The sequence below is a fragment of the Pelophylax lessonae genome (assembly GCF_965119305.1).
Source record: "Pelophylax lessonae genome assembly, chromosome: 1".
Classification (NCBI taxonomy): Eukaryota; Metazoa; Chordata; class Amphibia; order Anura; family Ranidae; genus Pelophylax; species Pelophylax lessonae.
The window spans coordinates 433,286,001-433,303,576 of record NC_138768.1 but is presented as its reverse complement, the minus strand read 5'-3'; the positions used below and the strand labels follow the sequence as shown (position 1 = coordinate 433,303,576).

The 17,576-nt window shown below is 45.0% G+C and overlaps 1 protein-coding gene across 1 annotated transcript in view; it reads left to right on the top strand.

Moving 5' to 3' along the window:
* The first annotated feature begins 828 nt into the window (after positions 1 to 828).
* Positions 829 to 17,576, top strand: part of UGCG (UDP-glucose ceramide glucosyltransferase) — a 73,607-nt gene continuing 56,859 nt past the window's right edge. Inside the window, exon 1 of the mRNA XM_082271146.1 lies at positions 829 to 970. Coding sequence (XP_082127272.1) covers positions 873 to 970 — 98 coding nt within the window. The 5' untranslated portion in view covers positions 829 to 872. The remainder of the gene's footprint in view (positions 971 to 17,576) is intronic.

Sequence of the window (17,576 nt, the reverse complement as noted above, 5' to 3'; positions counted from 1 at the left end):
CCTGGTTGGCTGTACATTTAGTTAGGGACGTGGAGTGAAATAGCAGCTCCTATTGGCAGTAAGAGGTTTTCTCCAGCCTATAGCTTGTATTCCTGCATCCTGACACATTACCCCCTCCGTTCTAGTTACAATAAAACTGAGCCCTATTCCAGCACCATGACGTCACCTCCTTATCGCCAGCACACAGCTAGACTTTCCAGTATTACAACCTCACCACAAAGCACAACCTCTCCATGCCCTTAGGACAATGACGACATCCCCACATGACACGTTCTCCACATACTATTCGGCCCGCCCCCCTTACCCGTCCATGATGTCACCGCGTCTGATTGACAGTTTCACTGATAGTGTACCGCCCTCAACCCGCTGCGTAAGAGGAGGGGCTACGCTGCCGGGGAGTGGCCGGAGTGGGTGTGTCTGACGTAGGCGGAGGGGGGACAACACGGGTGTGCTCGGAATCGTCGTGGTGCTGATGAGTGAGTGAGCCGGACATGGGGTGGGCGTGGAGTGTGCAGGGAGGCGTGGCTACGTGTCTGGCGGAGAAGGGTGGTTGAGCAGGGGTGCCGCTCTCGCGCCGGTATCACTTCTTCCAGCTCTTGGTGCTCTGAGAGACAAGCGGTGCTTGAGGCGGAGGCGGAGGCGGAGAGCTCCATACAGGCCGGTTACTGAGGAATAGAGGGAGGCGGGAGGAGGCCGCTCCTGTGACACAGCTTCACTCTTCCCCCTCTACACTCTGCTGCTTCCATGTCTCACTGTATGAGGTATCGCTGACACTTGTCACTGGGCTGCCCGGACTCCGAACATACCGCTCACCCACACAGGAGAGAAAAAGAAGGAGGAATTCTTACTGCTCGGTGTCATCTCTCCCGGTTATGGCCGTCCTGGAGCTGGCCCTGCAGGGACTCGCCATCTTCGGCGTCGTCCTCTTCTTCGTCCTATGGTTCATGCATTTCTTATCCATTATTTACACGTGAGTACCCATATCACCATCTATCTGTGTGTCTGATAGAGGGCTCACACCCCTCATAGTCTGCCATTCACACCACCATTCATTGAGGACTCCTCTCCCTCTCAGCTCTTATTACTCTACTACTGTATATACCCTCCAGTCTGTCATCCCAGGAGGAAACCTTCTACGCTTTCTAGGACACCGCGCCAAACCTAGCGCATTGGTTACCAGTGAGACTAATGCCCCTACGTTGGTGGTCCGTCATAATATTCCTTGTTACATTGGCGGTCAGGTGGAAGAATGCGCCCACTTTGATTGGTGGTCAGGTGGAAGAATGCGCCCACTTTGGTGGTCAGGTGGAAGAATGCGCCCACTTTGATTGGTGGTCAGGTGGAAGAATGCGCCCCCTTTGGCGGTCAGGTGGAAGCATGCGCCCACTTTGATTGGCAGTCAGGTGGAAGAATGCGCCCCCTTTGATTGGTGGTCATCTGGATGAATGCGCCCACTTTGATTGGTGGTCATCTGGATGAATGCGCCCACTTTGATTGGTGGTCATCTGGATGAATGCGCCCACTTTGATTGGTGGTCATCTGGATGAATGCGCCCACTTTGATTGGTGGTCATCTGGATGAATGCGCCCACTTTGATTGGTGGTCATCTGGATGAATGCGCCCACTTTGATTGGTAGTCATCTGGATGAATGCGCCCACTTTGATTGGTAGTCATCTGGATGAATGCGCCCACTTTGGCGGTCAGGTGGATGAATGCGCCCCCTTTGGTGGTCATCTGGATGAATGCGTCACCCTTTGATTGGCGGTCAGGTGGAAGAATGCGCCCCCTTTGGTTGATGGTCAGGTGGAAGAATGCGCCCACTTTGATGGTCAGGTGGAAGAATGCGCCCCCCTTTCATTGGAGGTCAGGTGGAAGAATGCGCCCCCTTTCATTGGAGGTCAGGTGGAAGAATGCGCCCCCCTTTAATTGGCGGTCAAGTAGAAGATGCGCACCCTTAAATTGGCGGTCAGGTAGAAGAATGTGCCCCCTTAAATTGGCGGTCAGGTGGAAGGATGCGCCCCCTTTGGCGGTCAGGTGGAAGGATGCGCCCCCTTTGGCGGTCAGGTGGAAGGATGCGCCCCCTTTGGCGGTCAGGTGGAAGGATGCGCCCCCCTTTGGCGGTCAGGTGGAAGGATGCGCCCCCCTTTGGTGGTCAGGTAGAAGAATGCGCCCCCCTTTGGTGGTCAGGTGGAAGGATGCGCCCCCCTTTGGTGGTCAGGTGGAAGGATGCACCCCCCTTTGGTGGTCAGGTGGAAGGATGCGCCCCCCTTTGGTGGTCAGGTGGAAGGATGCGCCCCCCTTTGGTGGTCAGGTGGAAGGATGCGCCCCCCTTTGGTGGTCAGGTGGAAGGATGCGCCCCCCTTTGGTGGTCAGGTGGAAGGATGCGCCCCCTTTGATTGGTGGTCAGGTGGTAGAATTGGAAGAATGCGCCCCCTTTGGTGGTCAGGTGAAAGATTTCCCCCCCCCCCCCCAATTGGTGGTCCATGGGAAGAGTGCGCACCTATTTATATGGTGTGGTCCATGGGTAGATGGAAGAATGTGCCCTCTTTGATTGGTGGTCTGGTGGGAAGAATGTGCCTGCTTGCCTTGAGGGTCTGGAGGGAAGAATGCGCCCGCTTGCATTGGGGGTCTGGTGGGAAGAATGCGCCCGCTTGCCTTGGGGTTCTGGTGGGAAGAATGCGCCCGCTTGCCTTGGGGGTCTGGAGGGAAGAATGCGCCCGCTTGCCTTGGGGGTCTGGAGGGAAGAATGCGCCCGCTTGCCTTGGGGGTTTGGAGGGAAGAATGCGCCCGCTTGCCTTGGGGGTTTGGAGGGAAGAATGCGCCCGCTTGCCTTGGGGGTTTGGAGGGAAGAATGCGCCCTCTTGCCTTGGGGGATTGGAGGGAAGAATGCGCCCGCTTGCCTTGGGGGTCTGGGGGGAAGAATGCGCCCGCTTGCCTTGGGGGTCTGGGGGGAAGAATGCGCCCGCTTGCTTTGGGGGTCTGGGGGGAAGAATGCGCCCGCTTGCCTTGAGGGTCTGGTGGGAAGAATGCGCCCGCTTGCCTGGGGGATCTGGTGGGAAGAATGCGCCCGCTTGCCTTGGGGGTCTGGTGGGAAGAATGCGACCGCTTGCCTGGGGGGTTTGGTGGGAAGAATGCGCCCGCTTGCCTTGGGGGTCTGGTGGGAAGAATGCGCCCGCTTGCCTTGGGGGTCTGGTGGGAAGAATGCGACCGCTTGCCTGGGGGGTTTGGTGGGAAGAATGCGCCCGCTTGCCTTGGGGGTCTGGTGGGAAGAATGCGCCCGCTTGCCTTGGGGGTCTGGTGGGAAGAATGCGCCCGCTTGCCTTGGGGGTCTGGGGGGAAGAATGCCCCCGCTTGCCTTGGGGGTCTGGTGGGAAGAATGCCCCCGCTTGCCTTGGGGGTCTGGTGGGAAGAATGCCCCCGCTTGCCTTGGGGGTCTGGTGGGAAGAATGCCCCCGCTTGCCTTGGGGGTCTGGTGGGAAGAATGCCCCCGCTTGCCTTGGGGGTCTGGTGGGAAGAATGCGCCCGCTTGCCTTGGGGGTCTGGTGGGAAGAATGTGCCTGCTTGCCTTGGGGTTCTGATGGGGAAAAAGGCAGTCTGTATAGTTCATACTGGACCTGCCTATTGGTGTTAACCCTGGACCTATGGATGTACCATCAGATGGGAGGTCACTCAGCCACAGCTTGAGGAAGCCTAGCACTGTACCAAACCTGGGCTGAGAATGATTTCTTACTCTTGCATTGGTAAATCATTCCATCTTGTATTTAGTGAAAACCTGCTAAAACTGTTCTGTTTTTTTTTTTGTCCTCTACTGTACTTCAGAGACAGTCCAGGGGCTGCTGAATAGAGCAATCCTCGATAGGTGAACTAGGCTGATGGATCATTCTTTGCCTGACCACCCACCTAAAGCAATTTTTCCAAGTATATGAGCCCCCACATCTCCTCATGTCAATGCAATGGAAGTGTGGCCTGCTTTGTACAGAAGCAGCGTCTAGACACAGACATGTGGCTGTAGCATAATATGTGCTTTTACCATGGGTGACCCTGCAATGGATGTATGGACAAATGTGCTATTGATAGCCGTGCTGCTTTGAATGGTATGGATTTTTTAGAATGGCAAGAGGAAGAAGCCGCTTACAGGAAGGGGGGAAGGAGGATTTTCTTGCTGTCATGCTGCTGCTATTAACATTTGAAGTGTCTGCTCAAGCAGTTTACAAACGGCAACATATAGGCCTTGTTTTACCCTGAATTGTACAGGCATTTATAGCTTTGTTTTTACTACACATTTTTAAGGGCATGTCCTATATGGTTAGTGTTTGAAAGGGAATATTTATTGCAGTAGAAGGGATATCCTAGAAGTATAATCACAGCTGAATGCAACCAATGTGCCCAAAATACTTGCCATCTATGACTTTGACTTTTTTTTAAATGTGTTTTTGATGGGCAGAATCTGACCCAGGTGCACCACACTGCAGAACATTTAGCACACATTACTTCCATTGCAGAGGCAACCCAGTTTTCCATATGCAGACTGAAAATAAGGATGTGGTGGCAACAATGTACATTATAGTCTGTGAGTAATAGACTTGCTGCAATGTTATTTTAGCATAATAAATGGGGCATTGATGTCTAGGTTATGCAGAACTGCTGAGTATCCTAGGTTTTAGCTCATTATGGTCTCCCATGATAATGCATAATTAAGTTTTACCCTTTGCTCTTTTTGAAGAAGAAATAGCTACAATAAGATGATTAAACTTTGTACTGAATCAGCAGATCACATGGCGTTTCATGTAATCTTTTTTGTGGCCACTTAGATTCTGCTTTTGAGATATATATCTATGTAGTCCATGTCGCTTTAGAATTTTATTCAGTTTTAATTGTAGTTTTCAAATCCATTATTTCACAGGGTCCATGCTGATGATGATTTAAAGAATAAGTTCACCTTTTAAAAAATAAATAAATAAATGCATGTCTTTTTGCAGGTAAAAATGTGCATTTATTTTTTTTTCTTTTATTTTGTATTGGTAGCCCATAAAGCATTGCACCCATGATCAGCAGATCACAGGTGCTATGCAGGGCTCTTGCAGACTGTGTGTGTTAGCTGTCTGCTCATACAGGCAGTGGAACAGAGACAGCTGAAAAACCTCAGAGGTTTTAACTCCTTGCAATCAGCTCTTTGAAGGGGGTCTTAATGCTGGGAGGTGGGCTTACTGATTATCTGACTACTGTCACAGTGGTTGCATGATTTGGAGGCTGTACCACCAGCTCCCCATCATAAACAATGACCAGGTGCTGTTGGTGACTGCTCAATTACTGTGGTGGCTGTGCTGAGCAAATGCACTCTCAACATAGCATAGAAGTACTAGGTGTAAGCATGTATGCAGTAGCCTGGCATTAAGCCCACTAGCTGTGCTGCTACATATATGCATATAGCCATTGGGAAGTGTTTAAGCTTTACCTCCAATCCAAACCAAAAAAAAAGTTTTTGCTTTTAGATAACATTTTACATAAATTATCTACAGTTGGAACATTGTAGTTCTGATTGCTGGGTGAAGGTTGTCATTTTTGGTAATTTAGTTGGTGAAGGTTGTAGTTTTGATAACCACTTGGTGAAGGTTGTAGTTTTGATAACCACTTGGTGAAGGTTGTAGTTCTGATAACCACTTGGTGAAGGTTGTAGTTTTGATAACCACTTGGTGAAGGTTGTAGTTTTGATAACCACTTGGTGAAGGTTGTAGTTTTGATAACCACTTGGTGAAGGTTGTAGTTTTGATAACCACTTGGTGAAGGTTGTAGTTTTGATAACCACTTGGTGAAGGTTGTAGTTTTGATAACCACTTGGTGAAGGTTGTAGTTCTGATAACCACTTGGTGAAGGTTGTAGTTTTGATAACCACTTGGTGAAGGTTGTAGTTTTGATAACCACTTGGTGAAGGTTGTAGTTTTGATAACCACTTGGTGAAGGTTGTCTGGTTGCAGCAGTCAGGCTACATTATTGCGTGTATTTATATTAATTGGAGATATGGCTGCCATTTCATTTTTTTTTTTTTTTTTTTCTTTTTACAAGAATTGCAATAAACTTAAGGACTTAAGGTGTCTTCTGCATAGTTCTACCTAATACTGGCCATACATGTAATACATTTTTCTTTTTGAAAATGTTCATTTGATCTTCGAATCGTTTGTGGGGTAAATCAACTTTAGTGTTTGACCACAGTGACAAGAAAATTTAGAAGGTGCAGAATAGAAGACGTTTCTTGAGCAATTTTTGGACAGTTTGTGCGGTTTTCGTTCCGAAATTATATACCTTTTTTTTTTTTTTTTTTTTTTTTTTTTTTTTTTTTTTTTTTTAAATCCAGTATTAAAAGCAAGTGACCTTTTCAAACCACATTTGTCCATTTATTGAATGTAGAAAGAATAGTTGTACTAATATTCTCATCTGAATAGCTAGCTATGCGGGTATGGCCAGCATAACTTGGTATGGGAAGATGCATCCATTTGGTGCAAGTAAATATTTTCATATAGTGCCCATATTTTACTTGCCCATCTGTGGGCTTAGGACTGTCATAGGGGGTGCTGGTGGGTAAAGGGGGGCGCAGGGAAGAGAGTGTACACATGCTGCTCTCTCCTTCTATTTGACCTGGAAGTGGCATAATTTCTGGGTTCCCGTTGACCGTTTCCCTAGCTGGGGAAAAATGTAATGGACTGCGATGTGCATTGGAGCACAGGGGAGACATGCAGGGTCTGAAAACGTTGATTGCGATAAGCATGTTGCATATCACCGCGTGTGTCGGAATGGGAGCAATAATTCTACCAGATCTCTGTCGTAACGCTATACTGATGACTTGTAGGGGGCTTTTAAAGCGACGCCTATGGAAAATATAGGGTACGAATACGAACGTGATTAAGGTTTGACATATATTGGGTATCTGTATACTCAGTGCAACCTCAGTTTTATATTTTACCAAAAAAATTGGGTAATTGATTGTGGTTTTTGTCCCCCCCCCCCCCCCCCCCTAAAATATACTTTTAATGTTCATTGCTGTAATATTAATATTGTGCAACATAAAAATAAATTGGAACTACCACTATTTTTATTATCCAGGAGGTCTACTTTCAGAAAAGATATGTTTTGGGGGTTTTATGTAATCTTCAGGCTATATATATATATATATATATAATTTTTTTTTTTTTTTTTTTTACATATGTGCAAAAAGCTCAGGCTGTGAAAGGGTTAAAGGAGTTGGGAACGTGTTACATGGTGCCCCCCCCCCCTCCTCCTGTAAGATTTGTTAGTTAAAAATACAAAATACTGGCTCCTAAGTTATTACCTGGCTCCTAGATATAAAACTGATTTGTCAAGCCCTGACCTAGCACATTGAGATCCTGTAAATGTTTTATCATGTTTGTAAAAAAAAAAAAAAGGGTTATGGGAAGAAGAAAATTAAATTTTTGTTATGGTGGGTACGCACTATAAGAAAATCGGGCAAACGGTTTTCCTCAATGTTTTCCAGCAAGTCAAAACCGAGGATGGAAATGATGTACGAAACTTCTCGTACGACACAGATTTTTCTTTTTTTGTTGGTTTCTGATCATGTGCAGTATTTCATATATGATTTTTCTTGTACGAAAACCGTACACATTAAATGAAAATAGTTTTTGTTCTCTTCATGTACAAGAAAAATTTCAAAGTTTGTCCTTTTAGAAGTTTTTGTTTAGAAAGTCTGAATCAGTTGTCGAAAGTTTTGGTACACATTGTGTATATGAAAATCGAACGATTGTGCCTCGTACGGAATTTTTCTTAATGTTTTACCCAGCTTTAGGTAAAGAAAGCAAGCTAACCCGATTTGTTCTATTGCGACTAGTATATACCAGAGGTGGGGCTTTGTTGCCTAGCAACTGTCAACCTTAAATAATTAGGAAAGGAAGGCTTCCTATGTAGAGTATTGTCAGCAGTATCCAAGGACAGCTGAAGCAAAAGGGTAATGCCTATATTGTCTGCACAAATCACAAAACTACCAATTGAGCTAGCCACATCTGTTCTGCTCTTTGGTGACTCGTCCATATCCCAGTGGACCTACAGTACTAGCATTAATGAGATCATTGGTGTCATGTCCTCTAGTGCCCCACTGCCTTAGCACATGTTCTAAAAACATCATTTAGGATTCTGAAACTTTGGGTACAGCCAGTGTGATTTGTCACAGGATTTGTAATCTAGTGACATCAGCAGCAGCAGCTGAGCTGTATTATTCGCCTGGAGATTTGCTAATTCATTTGAGAAAATGCCAAAGATCACTTGACCGCTTTCCTTGAACCTTGTTCCTTGCTGTTTTATAGCTGATCTCGAACAAGGCTTTCCTTTTTGCTAAAATAGAAAAAAAAAACTGGTGCAACTTTCGAAGGGCGATCAACCTTTGACTCCTAGCTGAACTGGCATGAGATTCGGGGCAAAACCTACTTCCAATATTGTCCAGTGAAAGAAAAACCTAAATCTTATGAACATACATTAGATCCTGCACTGTTGCAGCGCCCTGGTTTCCTTCGGTATCAGTTGTTAGACTTGGATATGTTGAATGCTATGCATAGCACAGCAAGGTTTTTAAAGTGAACCTGCCACAAATGTGTCATTTTAGGCCCCTTTCACACATACGGTCCGTTTGTCCATTTTTCATCCATCCGTTGATGGATGAAAAACGGACATCAATGCATCTCTATGTAAAAAATGGATGATCATCCGTTTTCATCTGCTTCCGTCAATGTCCTTTTTTTGGAATGGATGAATGCCCTATTTTTCATCCGTCAAAACGGATCGGACGAAAAACTGATGTAAACGGACAACCGTTTTTTTCATTAGTAGTGGATGTAAAGAAAAACGGATGAAAACCTGATACATTTTGACATGACTGAACTGATGAACTGAACGGACCGAATGTGTGAAAGGGGCCTTAAACTGAACATAACATAGGTACATAATCAGAGTTTATTATTATTGTTATAATACAGGATATATATGGCACCAACAGTTTACCCAGTGCTTAGATTAATTCAAAAGATTAAATCGCTCGTCAACCCGATTTGTAGATCTGGAGATTTAGGCAGGAAAGTTGTATGCAAATGCCAGCCTTTGGCATAAAAGCTGTTTTTGGTCATCCCCGTGCTACCTTATTGGTCAGGCCCCCACAATTTTCAAAGTGGGATAAAGCTAAAGCCTAGTACACACGCAACGATTATCGGCCGATTGATCGTCCGTCTTTTGTCCAGAGTGGTGTTTTGTTGGTTGGAATGTGCCTAGACTGCACACATTTTCCCGCACTACAAAATTCTACTTCAGAAGTGATGTCATGTGTTGGTTTGCTTTCTTTGTGTTCTTTCTTCTCTGAGCATGCCTAGTCTTGCTCATAAGATTTTTCCCTGTCGAAATCTGTACTGACTGCACGAAAATCTGCCGTGTTTTACGGAGGACAAAAATTTTATAGCCTGCACACCAGATTTTTTTCGGCCGAAAAGTCGGAGTCGGCTGTCGGAAGCATCATACTAACAAGCCGAAAATCGTCAGATCAGTCGTCGGACCAAAATTCCCGGCCGAATTTCGACGCGTGTGTACGAGGCTTTAGTCTGTATCTCTAGAACTAGTCGTCATTTTGACAGGGTGCTTTTTTTGTTTCTGACACATGATTAGATGGATCAAAAACAGACTGCAGTGTATTCCAGGGGGCAGCCAGGTCTGTTTAGGTTTGTCAGAGTGAATGTAAGAAGTTTGCGTCCAGGTCTGCTTTTACATATCTGACCAGATGTGGGCAGATATAGGCGCACACATGTCTGCATGCTTGCATCCAAGCGTTTATAGGGATTACATGGGTCTGATTTTTTTTTTTTCCTCCCTTTATTATAAGGAGAAAAAAAAAGATGTCCCATACATGATTGCATCTAACCTTTTAGAGTGTGTGTGTGTGGGGGGGGGGGGGGGTTGCCTAGGAGGATTTGTTTTCGCTGGAGTTCAGTTTAAAGTGGAGTTCCGCCCCCTCCTCCAAAAATTATAAGTCAGCAGCTACACATACTGTAGCTGCTGACTTTTAATATTTGGACACTTGCCTGTCCTGGAGTCCAGCAATGTCGGCACCGCAGCCGATGTTTCCGTCAGGTGCTGCCGCCGCCATCGCCGATAGGGGAACCTGGCAGTGAATTGGATTGGCTCAGCAGCGGAGGGTAGGAGGAGGGGGCCAAATTTCACAGTTCCCAGAAAGTGGGGAAGGTTACCTATCAAAAACAGGTACCCATTCCCCCCCCCCGAAAGGTACCAAATGTGACACCGGAGGGGGGTAGGAAGCAAATGAGTAGAAGTTCCACTTTTGGGTGGAACTCTGTTTTTTAAATAAAAAATCCTGGATTTTAATGGATGGATGAAAACCTATGGCTATAATTTATTACAGGTATGTACATTCACACAGTGCTTTACATATTATACATTCACATCAGTTCCTGCCCTCAAGGAGCTTATAATGTAAGGTTCCTAACTGACATTCATACATACACATACGAGGGCCACTTTTAGACAGGAGCCAAATAACCTACCAGTGCCTTTTTGCCTTTATAGTTTCTCCTCAGTTAACAGGTAGAAGAAAAGAGACCAAGTTTATTTTATGTGACCAGCATTGGCATTGTGTATTAAAGCATAAGGCTCGGTTCACAAATATGTGAGCCTTATCCAATTTGCATAACATGTGAATCGGACCAGCTTTCAGTGGAGCCGGTTCACACATGTCCGTGGGGCCTGCCCATCTGCTGCCCAACATTATCTGTACTAATAATCACAATACAGAAAGTTCAACTACCTGCATGTGTAGGTGTTTTTTGTCTTTAGGGTGTTCATGTGATAGGCAGAATACTCGTCTCTTCTCCAGCACTGGGTTTCCCTTGGCATCAAGGTACTGTCCCTGGTGGCAGGTCACCAAGCTCACAGGATAAAGAGGCAGGGAACCGCGTTCATATGCAGGGTGAATTGAATAAATCAGAATTAAATACAATTAAGATTGACTTGAAACCAGTATGTTTAATTCGCAGTCTTTATACCTTTTTTCATAACTTTGACCTTGAGACGTAATTATCTGCACTGACACCTGCTATAAGTAGTGACTCGGCCTTCTGAAAGCATGTATTGATTTTTATTCACATGTCTCTAATGCTGTGTGTTTCTTTTATCTATTTGTTAACCTTTAATTCCATTATCTAGAAGCACTAATTTGACGATTTCCAAATGTTGTGAGAATAGCGGTGGTATAGAAGAGTGCAAGGTTGCAGACAGTCTGTGCTCAGCAGATTAGCATGAGGATATGAATGAGCTGATTTTTAAAAGCATGCTAAAGATCACTTTATACTAGTGCTGTGGCTCTCTATTGATCAGATAAACAGAATATGTGGGCTGTCATTGCTGACCTTTTTCTGAAAAATGCTAGGTGCCTGACAGCCCATTTTAGTGGCTTTCAAAGTCTGTGACCTGGAGCAGATCTGCGGATCTGAGGTTTGTTGCCTACTTTTTGTCTGTGTCCATAACTTGTAAGCTATTAAACCTAATGGGGTTGTCCTAAGAAGTTTGATGTCTTTCACATGGGATAAACTGGTCCTACATGTAAGATTTTCTTCATTCAGCCCAGGTGGCTGAACAAGTAAAATTCATAGATTCTCCTGCTGTCACCTATTGTATCCTGACCCCTGTCATTTACAGGTGTCAGAATACAGTACAGTGTAGCTTTTCTCGCTTTCTTTTTTCCTGCTCAGCTTCTAAAAATTTTTTTTTTCAGTGGAAGTTATTGAGGTGGGTGCTGTTGGCAGCGTTACCCACAGCAAAAATTACCACCACTACAGCAAAGAACAAACTTGCAAAACTGCGAGTTCCAAAAAAAGAACTGCAGTCAGTTCTGTATGGACTGTATTGTCCTAATAATTGCATGGGTACAGTATAAATGTACTTTTACTAACCTGTTCAGCCTGACATGTAACTATCAACAGTTTGTAATCAGCATTACACTCTTTTGAGTTGACGTGTCAATCCTGAATGGCTGTCTGCGTCCTAGCAATCAGTAGGGCACATTTCTGCTGTATGAATTTAAACATGAACACGCGTATGGGAATATTTTATGTAGGATCTTACTGCCAACAAGAGCCTATGTAAAACCATACAGCCACGTGAATGACCCAGCTATACTTGGAAGCTTACCTTGTTTGGAGTTAGTGGAATTCACACCTAACACTAACTATTCTTAGAAATGTTCCCTTCCTCCTCCTCCTCCTTCTGCCTACCCTGTGCAGGAAACAATGTGTATACTTACCTTTTTTCAGTCTGGTCATGTGATCCTGCAGGTCCAGCTCCCTTGTTAAGTGAGTGGCGGCTGCATGGGTAGCACCAATTCTGCCCACGATCCCAAATCGAACTGTAGTTGCAAAACACACCACAAGTGTTCTGTTGCCATTCATTTTCAATGGTACCTAAACACTGTGCTGTTTTGCCGCATGATAAATCACGGCAAACCTCATTGTGCAAAGCTTGGCGCCCAAAAGAAGCTCCTGATTCTTTTTGGACGATGAGCGCCACATGATGCTGTTTGCTAAGATTGCAGCATGATTTATTACAAGACAATTGCATCAAAACCGCACCAAAATGAATGGCACCTGAACACATGTGGTGGGTTTTGCCACTATTGCAGTGCGATTTGGGATTGCGGGCAGCTTGCAGCGATTCGGTCAGAGATTCCAAAAAGCCAAGCTTGAACGGAGAAAAGGGGACCAAAAACGCCTTGATATGCTCAAACAAAAAAAAGCCCCTAATTTTTTTCATCATAGGTCGATTTGGAGCACAAATGTAAACGGGGACCGTTCAAATAGGATTCTGCCTAGTCAGACATAGTCAAGTATAGGGAAACCAGCACAAAAGTGCTCACATGTGAATGGGGGCTTATTTTTAATGATCCCCCCAACACACCTTACCAATAGACATTTGTTGCAGTGTGCAACAAAGAATGTAATGCACTACTGCTCAACAAATAGAGCTTCTCTTGGTGCACGAAGTAGCCCAGTCACACCATTGAAATGAATAGGCTGCCTAGAAGTAGCCCAGTCACACCATTGAAATGAATAGGCTGCCTAGAAGTAGCCCAGTCACACCATTGAAATGAATAGGCTGCCTAGAAGTAGCCCAGTCACACCATTGAAATGAATAGGCTGCCTAGAAGTAGCCCGGTCCCACCATTGAAATGAATAGGCTGCCTAACACACATTGATGTGCAACATAACCCACTGCAACAGTGTGGATCCAAGTTTGGCAATGCATGATAAAGTGTGCATCCACCCTGAAGGTTTTCTGACCATCTAGATCATGTAAAGATGCAGATTTTTTTTTTTTTTTTTTTAAATAATCAGTAATCCGCTTGTGTTTTACTGTCCCTCTCATTCAAACTAGTTTAATACCAGTTAGGACCCATTCAGGCATGTATGTTCTTTTAATGCACAGTAATACACACACATTTTCGGCACTTTACTGTGGTGCATGGTAGTTCATTGTATTGGTTACATTTATATAGAATGCCACTCCAGTACACAAATATAGTAGCAGGAAATGTATGTATGCTGCAGTACCATACACATGCTATAATAAAGATTAAAAAAAAAAATAAGACGAGGGTCATGTCAATTTTTTTTTTTTTTTTTTTTTTTTTTTTTTATTATTTTATTTTTTTAAACTCGTACTTACAGGTAAGGCAATCCTGTAGGTACAGTGAATATCTTCTAAACTTGCACTGTTTAGAAAATATTCAGCCGGGGATGTCACCAGTGCATGCACTCTAAAAGGACCGCATACGCATGCCGTCCCTTCAGAGCTCTTTGCTGTGGTCCATGACTCCTGCGCGGAAATGACCTTGGCGCGGCCAATCAGATGGCAGAAATACGCAAACCTAGAAGAGAGAGCAGGTGAAAATGGAAACCCAGGGGCCTGGCCAAGCAGGGCATGTGAGCAGATCGGTCTCATGGAGCTCCCCACACAATCTGCTGCTAGTGATCCTTTTCCCCATTGCAAATGCCACTATTAGCTGACGCGGGTTTCCAGGACTCCAGTGGCGCCCCAGGCTACTTGTTTCCCCGCCACCATGGCCAGGGGAGGAAAGCATAATGAGGATGCCTCAGCCCAGGACAGCCAACGTGGTGTGGCTGCAGCTTTGCTACCGCCGACCACGAGGGGAGCAGAGAAACCGAAGGATCCAGGAGCATAAAGTAAGCTCAGTCATCCTGCAGGCATAGATAATCTTGGGGGGGGGGGGGGGTTTGTTCTATACAAAGATGGAAACCCTGTCAGCAGTGACAGCACACCACTGGAGGGCTTTGTTCTAGGGTAAGTATTTTCATGTGTTTTTAGTATGTGATGTATACTAAACTCATTATGCCATTGTCTTGCAGGGTTTAAAAAAAGTGTGATTCACTACCGCTTTAACACAATGCATAGTGTGAATGAGCCTTTAGGCTGTAGTAGGAATGCCTAAAATAGTTTATGAAGTTCACTGAGTTTTGAACTTAAAGCAGTATTAAACCGAAAAGCAAACCTTTTATTATATTGCCGCTTACCACTTCTTGGATTTGATGGCTGTATTTGTTTTTTATTGGCTGCTTTCTTTCCTTTTTCATCTGGCAATCCAGCCAGTAAGTCTGTGCCCCCCCCCCCAAACACCCTGCAAATGTAGCAGTTAGAATACTGAGACAAACCATTTACTAAAGACAGGGGTTCTTACAATGATCAGCTTTATTCATTTCAAACATTCATCCCAAAAGGGAAAAAAAAAACTGTTGCTGTAACTGCAGTGTGATCTAGAATTTGGTTTCACTTTGTTAGTGTAACTAAATCTGCTAGTACATCTGACACTCCCCTCCCCCTAGACCACAGGTGTCCAACACAAGGCCCGTTGGCTGAATCCAGCCCGCCAGGCCATTTCATGTGGCCTCGCACCTCTCCTGCAGCTACTGCACCTCCCACCCATCTTCGTCCTCACCATGTTTCAACAGTTGGCAGCAGAGAGGACAGAACTTCTCTGCCAGATCTTGCGCTTCTCTGTGCAGTCACACAGAGGCTCATGTCTAATTCTCCCTCTCCCCTCCCCCCTCCCAATATCTCAGCAGTCGGTAGCAGAAAGGAGGACAGAACTGCTTCAAGAGATCCTGTGCCAATCTGTGTCACCCTCTAATTTCCGCCTTCCCTAGTCTCTGCTTTCAGCAGACTCCGACAGCTGACTCCAGCCTTCCTCTGGTCCTCCTCCAGACTCTGCACTTTCTGCTTCCCAGCTTAGCCCCCGGTTTCTTCCTGGCGTCAGCTCATGGTAAGGGGGGATGCACTGTGATTTGCGGGACCAATGACTTCTGATGGTGGGGGGGGCTTTTGACATCTGATGTAAGGGGGGGCAGGGTGCTCTGGACATCTAGTCTTACAGATACAACCGGCATAATGCTGATGTGGCTCACGATGAAATTGAGTTTGACAACCCTGCCCTATACTGACAGTGCTGCTGTCTAAAGGTGCCCGCTGTGGTCCTTCATCCAGAGTGAGGGCACTCTAATACAGAAGTGTTACTGGCCTGTAACCTGGGGGGGGGGGGGAGCCTAAAAAAGAAATCTAATGCAGCCACCACATCTAAGGATTGATAAGATGCAGTGTAATAACTTTTTGGTTTTGGGGTTAATACCAATATAAGCTGAATATGAATACGTCCTGTGTTACTCAAAGTAGTCATTTGAAGATCACATGATTATATGAGGACCCTTCGCTTAACCTGGGGTCAAAAAGTTCAGCTATGTTGTACATTTAATTTCGCACATGACCAGATAAAGGTTATTAGATAAGAGTTATGTTGGGTATGAAATACTTCATATTTACTCATGTATTGAAGGGTGGAGGATGACTAATATTGCTTATGGTTGCTGCAGTTCATTGACCTCCATAACCATGAATTTTAGGCTTTGCCCATCAGCCTTATCCTTGCGCTTGGATCATACACTGAATTTCTAGTAGTCTCTGCCCTTCACAGAACATCTTGCATTCTAGGAAAATTAGGAGTTTTACGAACAAACGAGGAGGCAAGAAGGGAGAAAGGCAAGGGGCTAATTCTCAAGCTAACCTCTGCATCTTCAGATGATCACCACTGTGGTGTGTATCCTGGGTCGGTGGAGGGAGAGAAACCAGCAAACCCATGGGTTGCACTTTATTAGGGGCAAATTATGTGGCGGGTGCTGTGTGGCCAAAAAAACTTTTACTGAACTTCGGCTTAACCTATTGACCAATCAGTAGACTTGTGCCAGTGCTTTAATCTTGTTTAAATGACCTCTAAGTCATTAAAGTGTCATTTGAGATGTTTAGGGAAGGTGGCTGTTCTTAGTTAGCTGCTTTATAACCCATAGATCTCTATCAAGTAAAGGTAAATATGTAATGTGACTTGCAATAGATCTTTGTCGCAGAGTTTTGTTCCTGTATGCAGCCCCTGCCATTAGTTATGCAGTTCTAGCGCTAGGCATTTGCTTCCCCTAGTAGTGCCTTTTTAATTGCCTCATTCTGCTGATGTTCAGTGAGTTCTCACATGAAGGCTCAAGGCAATTACTAGTGTGTTATCATGGGACTAGCAGTCACTAGCAAAGGCAGTTTTCTTAATAGAGTTTCTGATCATTCCAGTCCTTGGTTAAGCCAGCACATTAGCAGCTAGAAATTTTAAGTTCTTCTGCGTGGCAGAGAGTACAACAACCGTTGTGTATCTGGCCAGATTTGTAGTTTAGAACTAGAGATTATTTTTGTGACTGCAATAAAGCCTTACTCTGGGCAAATGGTAAAATACAAAGATGAAATGTATTTATATGAGGCTGCATTCACACCAGGGTGCTTTGCCACAATTCTCCCCGTGTTCGCAAAACACACTAAGAAATTCATATGCCATTCATTTTAAACCTAAAAAGGCGGCGTGGTTCTGCTGCAAGTAGATACATATTCGCCAGCACACCAAGGATCTTGCAAAAGCAGCCCAAAAACTTTATTCCAGAGAAGATCACATCAAAAAAATTAGTGCAACATTTCGGGGCCACGCAGGTGATCACATGCCTGGCGAAGGGGTCCTGCGCGGCTCCAAAACGTTGAACTCATTTTTTTAATGTGATCTTCTCTGGAATAAAGTTTGTGGACTGCTTTTGCAAGATCCTTGGTGTGCTGGCGAATATGTATCTAGTTGTAACTACTCCAGTGGCTGGTGTTCGCTTCAGCACCCAGTAGACAAGTGCCTACAAACAAGGAAGGTGTGCGATAGGAATATGAACTATATTCCAACTGTCGTGCGGCAAGCCGCATTGTGTGTCGCCCCAAAAAAAGGATCAGGGGCGTCTTTCGGGTAGCAGGCTTTGCGCAATTGCAGCACAATTTATTGCGTCAGATCTGCACCACATTTTTAGGTGCCACGAAAATGGCATCTAAAATTCATTTTGGGCAATTTGTCATTGTAGATCCTGTTCACACCCGGGCATATTGGGATCTGCCCACAATCTCAAAATGTGCTACAATCGAAAAACCT